Source organism: Equus asinus, chromosome 3 (genome assembly GCF_041296235.1).
Source record: "Equus asinus isolate D_3611 breed Donkey chromosome 3, EquAss-T2T_v2, whole genome shotgun sequence".
Taxonomy (NCBI): domain Eukaryota; kingdom Metazoa; phylum Chordata; class Mammalia; order Perissodactyla; family Equidae; genus Equus; species Equus asinus.
In genome coordinates, this window is record NC_091792.1 from 124,930,798 (window position 1) to 124,952,461 (window position 21,664).

General features: G+C 34.9%; 1 protein-coding gene across 1 annotated transcript in view; it reads left to right on the forward strand.

Moving 5' to 3' along the window:
• Positions 1-21,664, forward strand: part of GABRG1 (gamma-aminobutyric acid type A receptor subunit gamma1) — a 71,041-nt gene that overhangs the window by 37,415 nt on the left and 11,962 nt on the right. Inside the window, exons 4-8 of the mRNA XM_014857142.3 lie at positions 10,919-11,139; positions 11,969-12,051; positions 15,364-15,501; positions 15,629-15,781; positions 21,001-21,212. Of these exons, the coding sequence (XP_014712628.3) occupies positions 10,919-11,139; positions 11,969-12,051; positions 15,364-15,501; positions 15,629-15,781; positions 21,001-21,212 (807 nt within the window). The remainder of the gene's footprint in view (positions 1-10,918; positions 11,140-11,968; positions 12,052-15,363; positions 15,502-15,628; positions 15,782-21,000; positions 21,213-21,664) is intronic.

The following is a 21,664-nucleotide window of genomic DNA, read 5'->3' on the forward strand; positions in this document are numbered from 1 at the left end:
TTGTTCAAATGCCCTAAAATTCTGCATTGCTCCAGGACAATCTGATTCAGTAATCAGATGGATACTTGGAATCAGAATTTTGAAAATGCTGTTCAGGGATTTCTAGCCAACTATGTTTGGCAGCCACCAGCTTAAGCCATTTTCAACCCTCAATTTGGCAGGAATACGGTGGGATTAAATGAAAGTAACAAAGAAACCTATAGATCGGGAGTAGTTTTATGAGGAAGGGTCCTCGGAAGATACCATGTCCATCTCAGGCTTTACCCTTATTCATGTTTAGAATGTTTTTTAAAAAGTTAATTTCTAACATTTTATAACATTCTCGTGATCAATAGTGTTCTTATGATCACTGAACCTTAGAGCTGGGAAAGATCAAAATGGTGATTTTGCCTAGTGTTCTCATTTTTCCAGTGAGATAGAGTAAGTGACTTGGTCAGCATTATATTTTAGTAAGTCAAAGAATTGGAGCTATGACATGATTTTCTGACTCCATCCAACCAGTGTTCTTTATGCTATATCGTAACTTCTCACTACAACACAAACTTTTGATGTATCAGTACTAGCTTTGTTGATTTTCTGAAAAGTATTTAAAGTTATATATATATAATTAAAAGGCAATGCTCAATCTCTTATTCACTGTGTTATTTTTATATTTTTTTAGCGCAAAGGCCTTAAATGCTGTACTAAAGTTTTAGATCTTAGATTGGCAATGGATTTGAACTAACATCAGTTGCTCTGCAGTTTAATTAAAATGTGAAGGAGAGAAAGTTTGTTTAAATGTCTTGACTTTTGACATTTTGCTATAATGAAACTTGTGCCAAATTTCTGTATTGAAAATTGTGCAAACTATGTGATAAGCCTTAGATTTTCTGCTAAGAGCCCTCAGCTCTGTGATATGCACAACTGGATCCAAACTACTGAGATAAACACTGGAAGCCAATGCTTCCAATAGCAGTCCAAACAATGCCATCCTAGCAGCATGCTGACAGTGTCAGAAAATTCTTCATTTTCTGCATTAAGAATATGGACAGTGGCAAGAATCCATGAAGTGGTAATAGTATAAACAATTTGAAACATGAGTCATTCAGACTCCTTCTAAATATGCCATTCCCAAATATAGAGTTCTGTCTTGCTTAGATAGGAAGCCTAATTCGGACAGCAAGAACTATTTTTTCAGCTTTATTGAGGTATAATTGAAAGTGAAAATTGTATATAATTAAGGTGTTGATGTTTTGATATAAGTACACCTTGTGAAATGGATACCATAATCAAGCTAATTAACATCCATTACCTTACATAGTTACCTTTTCTTTTTTTCATGAAAGCATTTGAGATCTATCCTTTTAGCAAATTTCAAATATAATAATATTGAGGAATATACTTTTAAAACAGTGTAATTATAGATGCAAAAACATTTGTCAACTTACTTAGATCATAGAGCAAATAATCTAGCTATCTTGCACTGAACCAATCTATGGCAAATGTTGTACACATGGATGGAAAACACAATGCCTTATTGGTGATGGGGCTTCTCTAGGAAGAAGACTTCTCACCTGAATATCAAACAGCCATCGCAGAGAGTTCCTTAACATGCTTTCAATGGTAACCATGCAGATTACTTCTTTCCAGATGTCATGCTGGATATTTATAGGCTTCCCATTAGAATGTTACCCTCTCTTCCATGTTGCAGAGGCAGCAGTGTTTGATCTATCGTTGTACAACTCTTTAGTTTAGGTCACACACCTGTAACTATGAACTTAGCCATGAAGTTATGAGATTTTGGCCTAATTCTTACAGATTAATTCAAATGCACTATGGACACCAGGGATTAAAATTTATTGATAACACCTTACCAATTTATACTATAAACAACTATTTATTGGGTGTCTTTTATATGCCAGAGAGTGTTTTTAAGAGCTGAGGTTACAGAATTGAATAATCAAATATGTTTTGCCCTCGTGGAGCTTGGATTATAGTTGATAGGCACTGTAAAATAAATAAATATATAACATATCAAGTGGTGATGAGTGCAATAGAGAGAAGTGAAGCAGAGTACTTGATAGGAAGTGTCAGGATGGTAGTGGGGTTTTACTGTATATATTGGTCAAGGGAAGTGTCACTCCATAGGTGAGATTTAAACAGAAATCTAACAGGAGTGAAGGAGCAAGTCATGCAGCTATCCAGAGGAAGAGTGCCAGCTAGAGGGAATAGCAGGAGCAAAGGTTCTGAGAGAAAAACATTCATGGAACAGCAAGGAGACCAGTAGGTCTTGTAGTAGAATTAACAGGGATTAAAAGAGATAGGAGAAGTTGGTGTAGTTAGGGTTCAGATCTTCTGGAGTCTTAAAGACATTGAAAGGACATTGATTTTTGTCTGAGTGAATATGCGAATGTGACAGAAAAATGTTGACCAGAGGAGAGGTATGATGTGACTTATGTTTTCAATGAGACAACTCTTTTTGAATGAAGAACAAACTATAAGAGGCCAATTGTGGAAGCAGGGAGACTAGTTATAAGAATGTTGCAATGATCAAGGGAAAAGTTGATGATGGTGAAACTGGTGAGAAGTTATCAGATTCTGGAATAATTTGAAAATGGTGATTTGATGCCAGGATATTCTGAAAGACCAGATGTGGAGTATTAGAGAAAAAGAATCAAGAATGATTCCAAGATTTTTTGACTTGAAAACTTGGAGGATGGAGTTGTTCATTTAATGAGATGGATAAGTGAGTTAGAGATTTCTTTTTTTTTTTTTTGGAGGATGATGACGATCAAGACTTCTGTTTTAGAATGTTAAGGTTGAGGTATCCATTAGCTGTCCTACTGAAGACATTAAGGAGGCAATCAGACATACATGTTGGGATTTCAGCAGGGGGATTTGCAGTTGAGATATGGATTTTGCATTCTTCTGGCTACTTAAAGTAGATGATCTTCAGATGATACTTAAAGTCATGAAACTGGATTAGATTCTTTTGAGTGAAGAGAAAGGGACTGAGCGTTATTAAACTCTGGGGCATTTCATTGCTTAGACATGGGAAAGATACAGAGAAACTAGCAAAGGAGACTGAGAATGAGTGACCATTGAAGCAGGAGAAAAACAAGACTCAGTGGTGTCCCAAGATCTGAATAGACCAAATGTTTCCTGAAATGGAAACTAATTAACTGATTCACGTTCTGCTAATGGACTAATAATATTATATTTAGAATAGACTAATTTTCCAGAAGCTAGAGAATTTTTATTACTTAGAGTCTTGGTATTGGAACGGGCTGTCCCTATATATGAAGAAATTGCTTCACAAATAAAAGTCTATCTGGAAAATGTTTATCTCTTCCAGAGGAGGCATTGCATGATTATGCCTTATAATCTCTGTAAAATGGAGCATTTGCAAAGGCCCCATTGCCCCATTTTAAAACAGTAAGAAGGTTTTCTTTCGTTATTGTGATCATAATATTATAGAATACTTAACTATGTGTCAATCATTGTTTTACGTAATTTACATTAAATATTAACAAGAACCTTAATCACTAGATACTATATCATCCCCAGATACATGAAGAAGAAATTGGATCATAAAGAGCTAAGAAATTTGCTGAAGGTCAGATGAAAATTGTTATATTCAGAATTTCAAACCCAAGAAGTCTGCCCCAAAGTAGCTTCCACCGCCAGACACTGCACTAAGCTGTACCCACTAAGGTGCACTCTGACCTCCGGGGCTCAGAATAGTCCAGTTGTCCACGTTGAAAAGAAGTTGTGTTTCTCTTGACTGTATGTCAGATTCCTCGGTTGGCTCACTGCTTTTTCTTCAGCAGTTTATGTTTCTGTCTTTGTGCTTGATGCAGTGCTGTAGTGATTCTGGAAGTTCTTTCGTCTGCCTTCTGGATTGTCGTCGTTTCAGTTCATCCCCCCATGTGGCAGATGCTGAGCATTCCATGTGCACGTCTGTTTCTCTTTCATAGCCGTTTCAGGACTACAGGGGGGCAGTAAAAATCATTTTGATGTCCTTGCATTGGGAAAGTTCCTATAGTTTGTTCAAGGAGTTGCCCTGCCATGTGATATGTGGTATCCCATTGGGCATGATTTTGGTGAAACTTCTGAAGACATACATAATTGTGGAAAGTTAAATTCACAAATTTATAAATGTTTAGAGGACCTTGTTTACAATTTTAGGATCTGAAGTAAGGGATTTCTCATGGTAGACTGGTAGAAAAAGATGTTGACATGCCCAGGACCTTTCTTATCCTAACAACGGATGTCCTGGAGGAGGACAATTCACATCTTTTATTCTCCCGTGAGTGGTACAGGGAATAAGCAATATTATATGTTTGATCTCATGCAGTAATCGTAACACAGGTACTATTTTGGAATTACTTTGCAAATAATCATATGGCTTTTTTAGGAGTCCTTCAGCTGAAAAATAGAATTCCAAATTTCATTACCTTTATGCAATATCAAAACTGAATCTAAGAACTTCTAAATAGGGGCATTATGCAGGGAAAAAATGATCATCTGTATTTTCTGGCAGATATTTCGTGTTTGGCAGGACCAATAAATGCTTCCCTCATTTTTGTCCATCTGCCCGTATTCTGAATCCACTGACAAATAAGCATAGAAGATAGGTAAAATAAACAAACAAGAAAAAATAAACAAACGAGAGATAAACTAGGAGGTAAAGTAAGAGATAAAATAGACAAAGAAAAAAATAAACCTTCCTTAGTAGTAATTAAACTGGGGCATAGAATAGAGCTAGGGTGTGAGAACCGAATGGTTTGTCAGCAGTCTCATGCACCTATCTGACTCCAACCCTCAGTTGAGACTTTGTGAGCATTCATTCAGATAAAGTTCAGAGAAAAAAAGAGAAAAGAACTTACTGATTAAGGATTTTTAATATATTATATTCACCCAATTGAGAAATATGGAACAAACTTCTCCGAGAGGTAAAGTGAGTAAGAGATGGGACAAAATTAAAAGAGAGTTTATTTACACAGGAAACATGAGCTGGGGAATACATTTTTTCCTATCACAACAAGTATTCATTTTAACTTGTCTAGCAGAGAAACACATGCATAATTTTTGTTAAGGCTTTCTGAATCCATGAATGGCCATTCCTACTATTATAGTCCTGCAATGGTTGATTTTATGTGTCACTTTGCTGGGCTATGGTACCCAGATAGATGTCAAACATCAGTCTAGATGTTGCTGTAAAGCCATTTTTAAAGATGTGATTAACATTTAAGTCAGAGTGTGAGTAAATCAGATTATCCTCTGTAATGTTGGTGGGCCTCATTCAATCAGATGAAATCTTTAAGCGAAAAACCTGAGTCCCTTGCGGAAGAAGGGATTCTGCCTACAGACTGCCTTTTGCCTGAGGACTGAGACATCAACTCTTCCTGATTCTTCAGCCTGCCAGCCTGCCCTACAAATTTTTGACTTGCCAATACCCACAGTAACATGAGTCAATACCTTAAAATAAATCTATCTGTCCTATCGATCTACCTACCTCCCTATCCACCCATCCATCCATCCATTCATCCTATTAGTTCTGTTTCTCTGGAGAATCCTGCCTAATACAGGCTTATAAGGGTTGCTCCCACCCCAGATCTCAGGATACCTATTATATATACCTGGAAGCTAACCCTATCTTCTCTATTGTATTATAAACTCTTTAAGGACTGGGAGTTCATTATTTTTTCTTTGTATCCTTTGTAGAACTTAGCTATGTGTGATTATATTAAGTGTGATGTTTTACTCTTTGAAAATGTATATAGAATATTATAGAATATTTATCTGGTAGGAAATATATGATTCAGCATGATGCACAAATTTGGCAAATGAAACATTAGGACTTTGAGTTCATAATGCTCAGTCCAGCAGTACATGGGGACAGGGCTGTGTGTGTCTAGGATGCAGAGTCGATTATTGGAAACTGGTAATTTTAGATAATAATTGTCAAAAACTCTTCCAGATGTAGAATATCTTGTGGACTTGAGGAATGCACATTCCTTGATGTACAAAAAATGCACTACTTTTTTCATTGTGTATGGCTTATTTTCTTTTTTTCCCATTATGCTCTACATTTTACTACCTCTTTATTTTCCCCTCACATTTATTAATCAGCCTCTGTATGTATTTAAATGTTCATATATCCTTCAAGGTTCAGGTTAAATACAACTTGTATCATGAAGTCTTTCTTAATTTCCTCTAGCTGAAAATAATCTCTGTTGTTTCCGTTTCTCTTTAACTTTACTTCTCCTAAGTTTTAAAATTTCCAATTTTTATGTATATATTCATAATAGGAAGGCTCCATCTTCATCTTTGTAAATCCAGAACAACATAGAAGTAACTCAAATGCTGAAAAATATTTGTCAAAAAATTAACTGATTAGGGGGCCAGCCCCATGGCCGAATGGTTAAGTTCCTTCGCTCTGCTTCAGCGGTCCAGGGTTTTGCCTGTTCGGATCCTGGGCGCTGAGATGGCACCACTCACTCAGGCCACACTGAGGAGGCGTCCCACATACCACAACTAGAAGGACCCACAACTAAAATATACAACTATGTACTAGGGGGATTTGAGGAGAAAAAGCAGGGGGAAAAAAACAAAGATTGGCGTCAGTTGTTAGCTCAGGGGCCAATCTTTAAAAAAAAAAATAAAGCTAACTGATGAATTCATATGCTGCTATGTGCCTCTGGCAATCTACATTTAGACACATAAAAATAGATCCTAAAGGGTTGGTAACTGAATCCAGGATTCATGTCTACTTTTTAAATATCTCTCAATGTATTGCTGGATGACTTCCATGATTTAAGTAGCTAGTATAACCTCTCTGTTCCTTATTTCTTTTTCCATTTGAAACAAAAGAAACATCAAGTTTTCTATTTACCTGATTGTGACAGTATCAAGAAGTTGGTGCTTTTACAATAATTGAACTGATACCTATGGACTTTTACCACTAAAGCTGTTTGTGCTGTGGACTAGCTACACTTGTAACTTTACGTGGCTATAGCCTTAGTATCTGATTTACTGCTAACCATTATTTGGCCCACCATACTGTTTTGACCATGTGAATAGACGGTTTAGGGAGAGATTAATGTCAAGATGGAAAGACCAGATCAGGACCAACCAAATCTCATGATGAAATTATGCACCTACATTAATTACCTGGGCAGGTCTGCATTTTGTGTGAAGTTTCTTCCATTACTAGAAAGACAATAATAGTGAATTAACTAGTATTCTTTAAGTGTGAAACAAAGTGCATAATTCAAAGGTGACAGTGTGCTATGAAGACTACACACACTTTCATCAATTATGGATCGATTTGATTGAGTTCGAAATAGAGATGGCTCCCTTCACCTTTATTGACTAACACTGTTTCTCAGCTAACTTGCAAGGAGACAAAGTAAATCTTTTAATGTACATTGGATCTCACATGTTAAATGCACTATTTCTTGTCTCAGTGTATTTATCCTAGAAGCTACTGTATTTGTTCTTAGTGAATGAAAGTTCCTTTTCATGTTTCTTTTCCTTATTTATTATGCAGATAATTATAACCTCTAAAGAGGAACATGAAGTACAAGAACACAGTTTGATCATTTTCTGGAAATTACACTAACACAAATGAGTAAATGAAATTGGATTTTTCAATTGCATAGAAAATGGCACAAACTTTAATGACCTTCTTATCTGAGTGAGGCACTTATTAAGGATTAGCAGTTTAAAAGAGCTTGAAAGTATTAGCCTCTGCAAAGGCTTTGGGAAGGGTAGATTATCAAGACATTTGCTCTGTATGTTTTTCTTCTCGATCCTAGACTGAGGGAATAATTGTGAGTAGGAAAATTTTCATATTTCCCCCAGACTCTCCGCTTGGGAGAATTTGACTCTTGGAAGTTGTAACTCTTCCAACAGCGATAGCACTTTTATAAACAGATTTTCTTAGGAAGATCCTGTCAGCTGCTAAGCAGGATTCACAACTACTTGCTAAATCCCACCCCTAGACAATTAGTTCTCAAGTGCCAACTGTAATGCCCTGTTAGTTAGAATACCGCAGCCAAGTTTACCTACCAGGGAGCATGAGGTTCCCTCTACCAACCGGGGATGGATCTTTGCCAAGCCACAATCCTGGCAGTTATGTTAGCCTCTCCCTTGATCTTAACCAGTTTGATTCCATATAAAAGTACAGCATAATTCTGGCACATAATATTCATTAAATATTCTTTCTTGGATCTACCGTAAAATGAGTGTAAGCCTTCTTTCTATTTGTATTTAGTGTTACAACCAAAAACTATGTTATTAAGACAGGTTACACTGTTCGACTTTGAATGGTTAATCATTTGTGGCAGTTGAAGAGGCTGCTTGGATAAATCATAATTTAGTCCAAAGAAAAAACATCTGGCCTGAGAAGCAGGAGGTCAGAATAAGAATTAAAAATGACTGTTGTGAAGCTGTCCAAGAATTTCCACAAGGTTCAGGGAACAGGTACACCAGGGATATTGGCAGGACCCATTGACCCACTGAAAATGCATGCCCATTTTTGTACCACTCTGTTAGCATTACCTAATAAGACAGTTAAGCGTCTACAGAATAAATGTGCTTCATTATTATGTATTGTGAGACGTCTTTTGCATTAGAACTCAGCTTGAATTGCAAACGGTACATCAGCAAGGTTGTGGCTGTGGAATGTATAAAGCTTACATGGTTGCAAAAGCACTGTCAGTGTATATTCTGCAGCACAGTTTGGTTCTGCGTCATTCTATCGTAGTTTGGAAAAAGCTAAATTTTAATTTTCTCCCTAAGTTACTCGGGCAACACCATGGCAAATAAGACTATGAGAAGAAGGGGTCATGATACAAGTGATTTTGTGCACAAGGACTTCATTTCTTCACATCTATGCAAAACAATGACTGACACCCAGTAGATGCTAAATATATGGATAGATGATTGAATGATCACATATGACACATTACATGGACAAATTATCCATAATAATTTATCTATATATCTTAATTCTTTTATGGAGCATACATCTCACACTCAATTACATAATGTTTTGGCCCCTTTTGGATTTTAAATAATTTTATTAATATGTATATACCTTTCCCAAATTGCAACACTGTTCATCTAAAATAGATGAAATGATGGTGTTTAAGTGTACAAACTTGTAACGAATAGTAAATAAGCAGTAGAGATTTAATGCACAGTATAATGACTATAGACTACCATATTGTACCATAATTAGGTAATGTGATAAATATCACTACAATAGCAATCATATTACAATATATAAATATATCAAAATAACATGCTGTACACCTTAAATTCACACAATGTTACATGTCAAATTTATTCAATAAAAAACCCCACCGAAATAGATAAAATGAGGTTTCCCTCTCAATTTACTTTATGTCTTCTAGTCAAGTAAATTATAATTATGAATACTCTGTCTGGAAACCAGAATTTGATCCAACTTTTCTATTAACATGTTGACTCCTAGTCTATTTACTTATTATTGTCCCCATCATTTTTTTCAAATCTTCGTTCATTACTTAAACTCCCAATTACACTCCCATTTCTTATATTAAATATTTCTCTCAGGTAAATTGGCCAATTGCTAGCATTACCTCAAGAGTGAGCAACCAATCTCTCCCACCACAAGTAATTCATGTAATACCTCATAGTTTTCAGTTTACTGTTCCTCCTCTTTTAATAGTGCAGTTATACATGCATATACATATAACCACTTTCTTTCCTCAATTGCATTGATTATTACTACATTGTTATTCATTAATTTTATTAAATAAATTTTAATGTTTACAATGTGGCAGGCATTTTGTCAGGAGACAAAGGTAGGTAACAGCTAATTCCCTACTCCTGAGAGTTCTCTCGTACCACGCAATTTCCTGTTTTCCATCACTTGCTGATTGTGCACAGAGCCTTTGCTCTAATCTTGGCATCTGTCAGGCCCCATTATGACCACCATTATATTGCGATTGTTATGGATGGGCATTTGGCATTCAACCTGCAGTGTCTCCATTTCCATATCATCTGCTTATTAGCTCTGTGATGTGCGGAGAATTATTTTACCTCTCTATTACTTAATAAATGTTACTTTAAAATAAAGATTATACAGGCTGGCGCTGTGGCATAGTGGTTAAGTTTGGTGTGCTCTGCTTTGGTGGCCCAGGTTCATAGATTTGGATCCTGGACATGGACCTACATCAATCGTCAGCCACGCCGTGGTGGTGACGCACATATGAAGTTGAGGAAGATTGGTGCAGATGTTAGCTCAGGGCTAATATCCCTCAGTAAAAAATAAAAAAGTAAAATAAAGATTATAGTAGTACCTATTTCACAGTGCTGTAGTAAGGATTTAATGACATGATACAGGCAAAGCTCAACATAGTACTTGGAATATTTTAAATGCTCAGTAGGGTTTCTTGTGTGTGGTTGCTTTCAAACATTTGAAAACAGTGAATCTAAATAATCATAATTGATGTTTTTGGACAAAGGACAGTGTAAGGGCTTTTAGATAATTTGGTGAGTATTTGCGTCTTGATTTTGTACTTATTTCTGATTTTTTGTGACTAAGGCACCATGTAAATATTATAAAAGTTAATATAGTCATTAAGATTAAGAATATTTGCTTTTAATGAATATATCCTACATATTATAAAATCTTGAATAAAATTTACAGCCACATTTGGCAGCAGTAATGACTAGAAATCTTGGATTTTATTTTACATGACTCATGTAAACAATTAAAAAGAAAACTTAGGATAATGGCATGCTTTTTTTACTCCAAGAAGACTAAGTTTAAGTGCTATTTACTTACAGAAACTTTGTAATATAAACGTTCAAATGTCTGAAGAAAATGTCTAAGATAGTGGCTTTACTATTATAAGTTGTTACTCTTATTTTTATTTTTTAGGAATACACAATAGATATAATTTTTGCCCAAACCTGGTTTGACAGTCGTTTAAAATTCAATAGTACCATGAAAGTGCTTATGCTAAACAGTAATATGGTTGGAAAAATTTGGATTCCTGACACTTTCTTCAGAAACTCAAGAAAATCTGATGCTCATTGGATAACAACTCCTAATCGTCTTCTTCGAATTTGGAATGATGGCCGAGTTCTATATACTCTAAGGTAATACTGTTTTTTAAAAAAAGATGTAGTTGCTCTAATTTATTTTCATTACTAATATGTGATTACCTCATAAATTTCCCTCTTTCAAAGTTGCAAAGTAAGAAATACAGAGCTCCTTTCATACCTAAACTCTAAAGTCGTAGAATATTTTAAAAACATTTGTTTAAGCTCAGATTACTAGTATGTGAAAAGGACTAAAAGCAAAGAGAAAAAAAAACCTTTGATTTCCCTCCTTTGAAGCAGAAGAGGTAGTGGCATGAACATGATGGTTTCAATTGATAGTGCAAACGATTGACGGAGATTTTCTCTAGGAGCCCATCCTGCCATAACATTTAAAACACTTTGATTTTCAATGATGTAAAACATCCTAGGAAAGGATTAAATGAAGGTTGATGTATAAGATTCAAGTTTATTTAATTCATTCTCTTGAACATATCTGCTTATTAAGAATCATCCTTAGAAAAATTTTTATGATAAAGAGAAAAGATCACCATACTTAACCATGTACACTCTGTTAATCTGTGTGTGTGTACACATGTGATTGTTGAGATCCCAAAGGATGAATTTTTAACTGTAAACACAGAGATCATACTGAAATGTGTGATCTCTACATAAGATGCCTACAGAGGCATCTTAATTGGCTGGAAAGGAAAATGTTAGAATGTTTTACTCATTTATGAATGTTATGATATTACCACTTAAGAATTTGAGACTTATTATTATTTCCTAGTACATTGCAGGTCAAAATCATGTTTAAAAATTAGACAAAACATTTTTAATGTTTGAAATTACTTCTTGTTATTTAATATTTATTTTTCCGTCTAAATAGATTGACAATTAATGCAGAATGTTACCTTCAGCTTCATAACTTTCCTATGGACGAACATTCCTGTCCACTGGAATTTTCAAGCTGTAAGTGACAAAATGCTTAATAATTTCATAGAATTTTAGCCTCAGACACTGTTTATTTAAAAATGTAAAATGAAATGAGATAGAAGATTTATACAATTTTCAGAAGTGTGGATTATGTTCAACTCTCTTAGAAAAAATACTTGCTTTTAAATTAAAAAGTGACAATAAATGCATAGTGAATGTATATATTTTATTATATCATTCTTTACTAATCTTAGATTATCCAAATGCCCTTTTCCTATTTTGATTAAATAAAGTACTTTGAAAATAAATTGTGTTCAAATGTTTTCATATGCCATGAATGAGTTTATTCAAAGTTTATTCATCTTCCTGGAGGCAAGATTTAACTTTATTTCATTGGATTTTAAAATATAATTTATAAGTTGGTTTGGTGAAGAGTATTTACTATGTTAATAGCAAATATTAGAGAAGACTTCAATGAATTGGAAAATCCAGGGTAGAAATAAGTTTATTTTATTCAAAAGGATACATAAAACAGAGAAATTATTAGAGCTAAACAATTTGTATACAAAAACCTGGTTATTTTGTTCCAAGGAAATAGTTACAGTCTTTCTATATAAATGCCAATTTTATTTTATATTCCCAATCTATTTACCCTCACATGTATTTTTATAAAAATATTTTTCTAGATAACATACCATTGAGCAAGTCTTGAAAACATGTAAAATGAGTTTTAAAATAATATTACCTATATCCATGAATTGCCTAATGCTATTTTCCTTTTATTGAAATTCAATTTTTTTCATATATCACATTCTAAAATCTATTCACAGTAGATTAGAAGTATCATAAGTTTTATCCTACTTCACTTACAAAATTCCCAATACCTCTTGCTGACCTTTATTAACAATTTTCTTAACTTTTCTAATGATTTTTGTCTCATTAAAATGTCCTTTTTAATTCATAATCTCATATGTCACTGATTTGATTTTCTAACATTAGCTTCTCAGTAAATAAAGCAGCCACATCACAACAAAGACTTGATTAATAGGAACACTTGAGGAATAGTTGATATGTGAATATTTGAAGATGTAGCAATTATTATACTGTCCTCTAGATACCACGTCGAAGCTCTTGGCATGATATCTCTTTAGTTTTGACTGTCTTATTGGGAATTAATATTTTATACTGATGAGTGCAACTGGGTGTCACTGACATAAACATTTGAGTCATAGCTGACTTTTTCATGCACTCCATATGGGTCCAGTAGAGAATTAAGCCTTCTACGTCTAATATTTCACAATTGTAATTGGAAGATTTCATTATGGCCCCCATTTTAAAAGTCATTGTCATGAGATTTAGGGTAGTTAAGTAACTAGCTCACCATTTTTGTTTGTGCCAGCACTCCTATATAATTTAACTATACTCTATTACCTCTATAATAATAATAAAGAGTGGGAATTATGGAAAAACAAGATGGTTTAACCTCTAGAGAGCAAGAGAGAGAAGTTTGAAAAATGAAAGAGAAAACAGATCCTTACACAGGTGACAGCTGTTTCATTGCAGGGCTGATAATCTTATTGAAATCTTCTCAAAAACATTTAAGTGGTCACTAGGAAGGAATTTTCAACCACAAAAATCCACATAAAAAGTTGAAGCCAGGGGCTGGCCCCGTGGCCGAGTGGTTAAGTTCGCGCGCTCCGCTGCAGGTGGCCCAGTGTTTTGTTGGTTTGAATCCTGGGCGCGGACATGGCACTGCTCATCAGACCACGCTGAGGCAGCGTCCCACATGCCACAACTAGAAGAACCCACAACGAAGAATACACAACTATGTACCAGGGGGCTTTGGGGAGAAAAAGGAAAAAAAAAAAAAGTTGAAGCCAAAAAGAAAGAAGTTTTGTAGCCAATTTGACCTGAGGACATTTACCAAACAAGGTAAATTTGAGCTTTGATTTTAGCAGCATTGTGGATTGGAAATTTGAAAGAACATAATTTCTACACACAGCTGGGTTCCAAAAGGCTGGGCACTTAAGGTAAAATGAAGAAGTGCTCCCCATACACCTATACAAGCACGCACAACCACTAAGGTCTAAAAAGGAAAGTTGCCTCTAAAAGGAAAGAATAAACTAACTCCTTGAGAGGATTGAATCACAAGCCCACCCCACATGGACTTGCAGCTCAAATTTCCTTTACTTCATTGGTCCAAAGGGCCTTTGTGGATTTCCCTGTCAAGTGGCAGAAACTAAAACATATCCCTGTTGAAATAATGCACCTCCATTCTAGACAGCTACAGAGAAGGCAAGATTATTTTCAATACAGATAACTAACACAGGGCTAGTATCCAGAATACAGACAGAATTCAGACAAAAAGAAAGAAAACCCAATAAAATAGTAGGCAATTGTACAAGCAGTCCTCCAGAGAAAAAAACCAAGAATCTAATAAACATGAAAAAATTGCTGGGTTTCATTTATAATTGGTAAAATATGAAATAAAATACATTCTACAGACCAGTATAATACAGAAGACTGTCCACATCAAGTTTAATGAGAATATGGGGCCCCATATACTTTCACACTGTGGCTGGTGAGAGAGATGAGATTGGTATATTCTTTATGGAAAAAAGACTGGCACTGTCTCATAAAATGGAAATTATATGTAACCCATGACCCAGCTATCCCACACTTAGGTATATGGCCCAGAGAAACCTTTGCATATACATGTTTTATGAGGCATGTACAATAATGTTAATAGTGGCAATGTTAGTAATAACCAACAGGAAACATTACAAGTGCCCACAACAGTAAAATTGATAAATAAATTTTATTACACCTTTACAATGGAACAAATTTACTACAGCTACATATAATAGCATAGAGGACTATTATAAATATGATATTAAAAGGAGTAAGATACAAAATACTGCATCCAGTATGGCAACAATCAAATAGTGTTCAAAAAGTACCTAAATTAAGCTATATCTTTTAGAAATGTATATCAGAAAATCTATAACAAAAAAAACAAGGGTGAGATTATCACAAATCAGGTTAGTAGTTACCTCTGGTTGGGAGGGAAAATACTATATTGGAGTGGACATATAGGTTTTCCTGGAAGCTAGCAAGGTTTTATTTCTTGATTTAAGTGGAGTTACGTGAATTATTATTTTTTGGTCATCGGATGATTATTCTTTAAACTGTACACATAAATTTTATACAGTATTTTCTATACTTGACATATAATACAAAAATGAGAATAAATTTCAAAGAATTTGTCTTTGGATAATGTTGGTATTGCAAGAGTAACAGATTTGGATCCTGCTAATGTACATATCTTTATTTTAATTTTTTATCTAGATGGATACCCTAAAAATGAAATTGAGTATAAGTGGAAAAAGCCTTCTGTGGAAGTGGCTGATCCTAAATACTGGAGATTATATCAGTTTGCATTTGTAGGGCTACGGAACTCAACTGAAATCTCCCACACGATATCCGGTAAAAAGGAAATGCAAATCAGTGACGAATGCTGGCATCAAATGGCACTTGTATTTAAACCTGCAGATTGTAATCTATACTTTTATATATTTTATACCCCAAATAAAACGTATTTCTTTTTTTCCAGGGGATTATATTATCATGACAATTTTTTTTGACCTGAGCCGACGAATGGGGTATTTCACTATTCAGACCTACATTCCATGTATTCTGACCGTTGTTCTTTCTTGGGTGTCTTTTTGGATCAATAAAGATGCAGTACCTGCAAGAACGTCACTGGGTATGACATGTAATATTATGCTATAATGTCATAGGACTTTTAACAACATTTTAATGTGATAAAAGTTTATGGTTTAATATAGTAGAAATATTCCTTTAACTACAATATGGCAAAAATTGACATACTCTAGTACAATATGATGTTGGAATGAATATATGAAAAACAAGTAAAAATAGAATTGTAAAGAACTTGAAATTTCAGAAAAATTTTTATTTTTCCTGCTAATAGAGGTCAAGAAGCATAAATACACATCAAGAATTAACACATGAAAATTACACATAGTCCCTCAGTCTTAATTCAGTCAATATTTTTAATCACTTTTCATCAAGATTCTATTTTTTAGCTGAATGATTAATAGCCAGCATTTATTGACTAGTGTGTGTTTAGAAGGCTTTGAAATTCTCTGCTTTTACAATGGTGCTGATGAAGAGTCGACTGCCTAAAGGGCAGGTTGCTGAAAGGAACAAGAAGATCCGGGCTTCTGCAATCTATAAAATGTGTCATTAGTCTGTGAATATTTTGAAAGTTGCCTGTACAATAACGCTGATTAAAAGAGTAATTTATAATTCATGCTTGATAAAATAGACTCTTGTTTTCTTTCTTTAGCAATTCATAGCAATAATCAAAATCATAAAAGAAAATGTATGTAATTACTATACATTTGTTTAAAAGAAAATGACAACTTACTTCCATGTATTTGTATATATAGACAACTTATTGATCAATTGATTCATTCCCAAGACAAGAATCACACTACTGATAATTGTGTCTTAAAAAACATGAAGAAAGTTGGGACAATTTCTGTTTTCAACAGTAAAGAGGTTTTCATGTGGTTTCCATGATAGCTGGTAAATAACTCCATTTAATAAATATAGTAAAATGCAAATCACTTAAAAGTAGCAAGGTAAAGCCTGAGGCATCTAGCTCCGTAATTGGAAATGCAGTTTCTTTGGGAGTCTAAAAAGAGGTGTAGACACAGGTCGGGGACAAAATGCACTCAGACCTCGTTTTATTTCCTACCATTGTCTCAAATTATTTTATGTTCCAAGGTGAATAAATTATTTTAGTTTTTTTGTATGCTACTATGAGTTATGACTTAAAAATTGTATTTTTTAAACATTATTCTCGTATTTTTTCCCAGATAGAATTTGAATGGATTATTTCTATCATTAGGTTTCCATGAAGCCAAAAACCATATGCCATAGTGTCGTGAAAGAGAATAGCCAATTATGGAATTGTATTTTTGCATGAATTCGTATTTTTTAGTATTAGCATATCAACTAGAAGGATAAGGTGTATATATATATATATAATTGAAGGACAATTGCCTGAGCTCATTTATTCAACATTGCATTTTAACAAACATTCATCAAATGCTTTCTATGAAACAGGCAGAGTTCTAGGTGCTGTAGTGTTAACAGTGGACAAAAGTTGTAAAACCCTAATGTTCATGTTAAAACATAAAACATTTATGTTAGTGGGATATACGGGTAATGTACAAATCTAAAAAGCATACAGTAAAATGTCAGTGAGTAGTAAAGGCTATGAAGAGAAAGCAAAATGAATGGTTAGAGAACGGCAGGGGATGTGGGTGGATATGATGTTTGCTGTATTATCTCGTGGAGTCAGCCTGGATCTCTCTGAGGAGATGGCAGAGACCTGATGGAGTGTGGGAGCTAGCCTGGTGTCTACCTGGTAAAAAGATAGTCCAGGCTGGGAGAACCACAAAGTTCTGAAGAGGATTCTTCCTTGCATGCCATGCTTGAGAGTCAGAAAGAAGACAATGTGGCTAGAGGTGACTGAGTAGCAGTAGAAAATGAGATTGGAGAGGTGGCCAGTAGTTAAATCATGTCAGTTTCAGTAGGTCATTTTAAAGAGTGGATTTTCTACCAAATGTGATGGGAGACTATTGCAGGACTTTGAACAGGGGAAGCCACGGAAGAAATATCAATGAGTCCTTTTAAAATCCCAAATATTTTCTTATTTTTGTGGACTCAGAGATATTTTAATAGGAAATCCACCATGTTCTTTTTAAGCTGAACTCTGTCATAATAATTACTAAATTAGAGAGGGGCCAGCCCGGTGGCATAGTGGTTAAGTCCACATGCTCCATTTCAGAGGCCCAGGGGTCGCTGGCCTGGACCCCAGCCATGGACCTACGCACCACTTACCAAGCCATGCTGTGGCAGGCCTCCCACATTATAAAGTAGAGGAAGATGGGCACGGATGTTAGCTTAGGGCCAATCTTCCTAAAAACAAAACAAAAAAAAACTAAAGAAATAAATGTCTAGAAGCTAAGTTCTGCTTTAGTTTTCCTTACTTTATGAAATAGAAATGTAGTCATATTTTAGTAAAGTGAAATTTAATACAATAATTGATAATGAAATCAAAGCTTTAAGATTTTTTTTGTTGGGATGGAACATAATTATGGCAGCTAGGAATGTCTTTGGAAATCTACCTTTGTCTGACTATGAGAATGTTGTGATTTACTAAGTTATCAGAAAACCAGTATACAAAGCAAGAAAGAGGGAAGACTAGTGTTCACTGAGATTATTCAGCACTTACCATATATGCAAAGCTTTTTAAATATAGCACTGTTTTAAAAATAAGCGAAGCAAAAACTGTCAGGAATAATGGGAGAAATAGACAAATCTGAAATCATCACTGGACATTTTAATACTCTTTCTCATTCGTTGATGAAGAAATGAATACACGAAAAAAATCAATTAATTGTAGAAAATCTGAATGAAATTATCAACTACTTGACCTGACTGATGTTAATGGAACACTACACCCAACTACAGAATGCATGATATTTTCAAGAGCATATAGAACATTGACCAACATCTCAATAAAATTCCAAAAACTAAAATTTTCCAGAGTATTTTTCTAACCAAAACGAAGTAAATTAAAAATCAATAAAAGTAATATAGACAATAATTTATTTGGAAATTTAAAAATGACCTTTTAGATGCCCCTTGGGTCAAATAATAATCAAAAGGGAAATTAGAAAATATTTCAAATTGAATTTTAATAAAAATTTAACATATAAATATTTGTGAGATGCAGGTAAGGTGTTGCATAAAGGAGAAATTATAGATTTAAAATGTTAATATTAGAAAGGAAGAAAGACTTAAAATCAGTATTCCAGGTATCCACTTTTAAGAACAAATAAGTAAAATAAATACCTTTTATATAAATTTATTATAGTACCAAATAAGATATTACCGTGCCAGTTTTTTTAGATGGGAGGCACAGAGGAGTTAAGAAACTTCTCTAAAGCCACAGGGCTAACAGACGGGAGCATCAGAATTTGAACCTAAATTTGCCTTCATGACTCCCAAACCATCATACCTGTGTCATCTTTAAGTTTTTTTTTCAACCCTAAGTGATGATGAAAATAAAAAGATAGGCATGTAAGAAGAATTATTAGGGCACGTTTCAACAGAGACGAGGAAAAGAGGTGGCTATTGCCTTCGTCATCCCAAAGAGACCCTTTCTATTTTTATTTTCATCCCAGGTATTTCCACTCTATGAATAATTGGCGAAATTAATAGTCATCTGGCATTTTATTGAGTACTTTTTAGAGAGTAGACAATTACGTTCATGGGGCCATATTGCATGTGACAAAGAATGAGAATTATGGCAGTTTAGATAAGAAGAGATAAAGCATGTGCAACTGTGAGTTGGGAGGCTAAAACTAGAAGAGTTAAGAACGGCAAGAAGGCCATGGGTAAAGAGAAACAGACACCCCCAAGGATATACACATAGGGCTGGGGCCGAGGGTGATATCCTAATTTTATATGCTGAATTCTTCAAAATATGAAGATTTCCTCTGTGCTTTTAAAATCTTCCGTTGATGTAATTTTGCCTGTTTTCCTTACTTAAACTTTGAGATCAAAAAATAGGTTTAATTCAAGTTGCTGTGTAAGAAAACACTGTACTAGTTTGGAGTAATTTTAACCATGTGTGGCAGAAAACCTCAAATCACCATAGCTTAAATTAGGTAGAGGGGTGTTTGTTTTTCATTTAAAAAGTCCAGAGGGAGGAAGTCAAAGGGTGACTTCAGTGGGAGGGACTCAGGCTCCTTGGAGCTTTCTGCTGTGTTGTGAGTGATTTTAAATCTCATGATCATCTAATTTTCTAAGGTGGCTGCTGGTGCTGTGACCATTGTATTCCAGCAGAAAGCTATGAGAAAGAGAGAAAGGAGCATTTCCTGTCTCGTTAATGCCATCTCTATTTTTTAATTGAGAGATAATTGATGTATAACATTATATTAGTTTCAAGTGTACAAAATACTTATTCAATATTTGCATATATTGTGAAATGATCACCACAATAAATCTAGTTAGGGTCCATCGCCATACATAGTTACAAATTTTTTTTCTTGTGATGAGAACTTTTAAGATCTACTCTCTCAGCACTTTTCAAATATGCAATACAGTATTATTAACTATGATCACCATGCTATTCATGATTTATTTATTTTACGACGGGAAGTTTGTACCTTCTGATTCCCTTCAATCGTTGTTAACGCCATCTTTCAGACACGTTGTTTACATCCTTGTCTTAATCCTCCTTGGCTAGATCTCAGCCTGCGGCCACACATAGCTGAGAAAGGTGACAAAGAAAGTTGTTCTTCCAGACAGCCACATGCCAGCGAAAAAGTGGGTGGTCTGTTACTAGGAAGGGAAGGATGGGTACGGGGAGTCAACTACTTGCGTTCCACTGAATTTAGATGATTAAAACTCATACAGGGGCCAGCCTGGTGGCTCTGCAGTTAGGTTGGCATGTCCTGCTTCAGCAGCCTAGGGTTCGCTGGTTCGGATCCTGGGTGCAGACATGGCACCACTTGGCAAGCCATGCTGTGGCAGTCGTCCCACATATAAAGTAGAGGAAGATGGGCATGGATGTTAGCTCAGGGCCAGTCTTCCTCAGCAAAAAGAGGAGGATTGGCAGCAGATGTTAGCTCGGGGCTAATCTTCCTCAAAAAAAAACCAAAACCAAAACCAAAAAACTCATACAGACACAAAGAGCACACTGAACATAATGTAGCTATGGTTACCGGCACTTTAATTTTTTTTGTAAATCACGAGTAATCACATCCTTTTGTTTCCATTGTTAATTTCCACTCATAATATTGCCTAATCCCGTGGAAGAGTAAAAATAGTCTGTTAAGTAATTTTTCAACTTCTGGTTTTTTTTCCCCCCCTCCACAGGTATCACTACAGTTCTGACTATGACAACTCTGAGTACAATCGCCAGGAAGTCCTTACCTAAAGTTTCTTATGTGACTGCGATGGATCTCTTTGTTTCTGTTTGCTTCATTTTTGTTTTTGCAGCTTTGATGGAATATGGCACGTTGCATTATTTCACCAGCAACAAAAAAGGAAAGACCACACGAAACAGAAAGCTAAAAAATAAGGCCTCGGTACGTTAAAAATCTCTATTTTTATAAACAGCAACTCACTATTAGAGATACTGTTTTAAATACTCATGTTATATTTGCTTAAAGTGATACGGACGCTTGAGGTACCCTGGCAAAAGATAAATAAAATTAAGGTGTAACTGGAGACCCTAGCATTGCCCACCAAGAAAAGAGTATTTATATTTCTCCTTAGGAAAGACTCTCGGACCACCCATGTAAAGAGTGGCTTCTTATGCTGTGAATTTTCCCCAAGTGGTAGATTCTTTGGACCTAAAAAAATTATTTAAGATCTCTCTTTGATCCTATTTTTGTGTTAGGATTTGCACTTTCAACAAGTGGACCACAAAACAGAGATCTCTCTTTAATGTTAGTGTTGAGCTATGTTCGAAAGTCATAGCTATAAAATTTTTTTTGTTTTTTATATATTTGTATGCTCTTACTCCCCCTTCCCAATC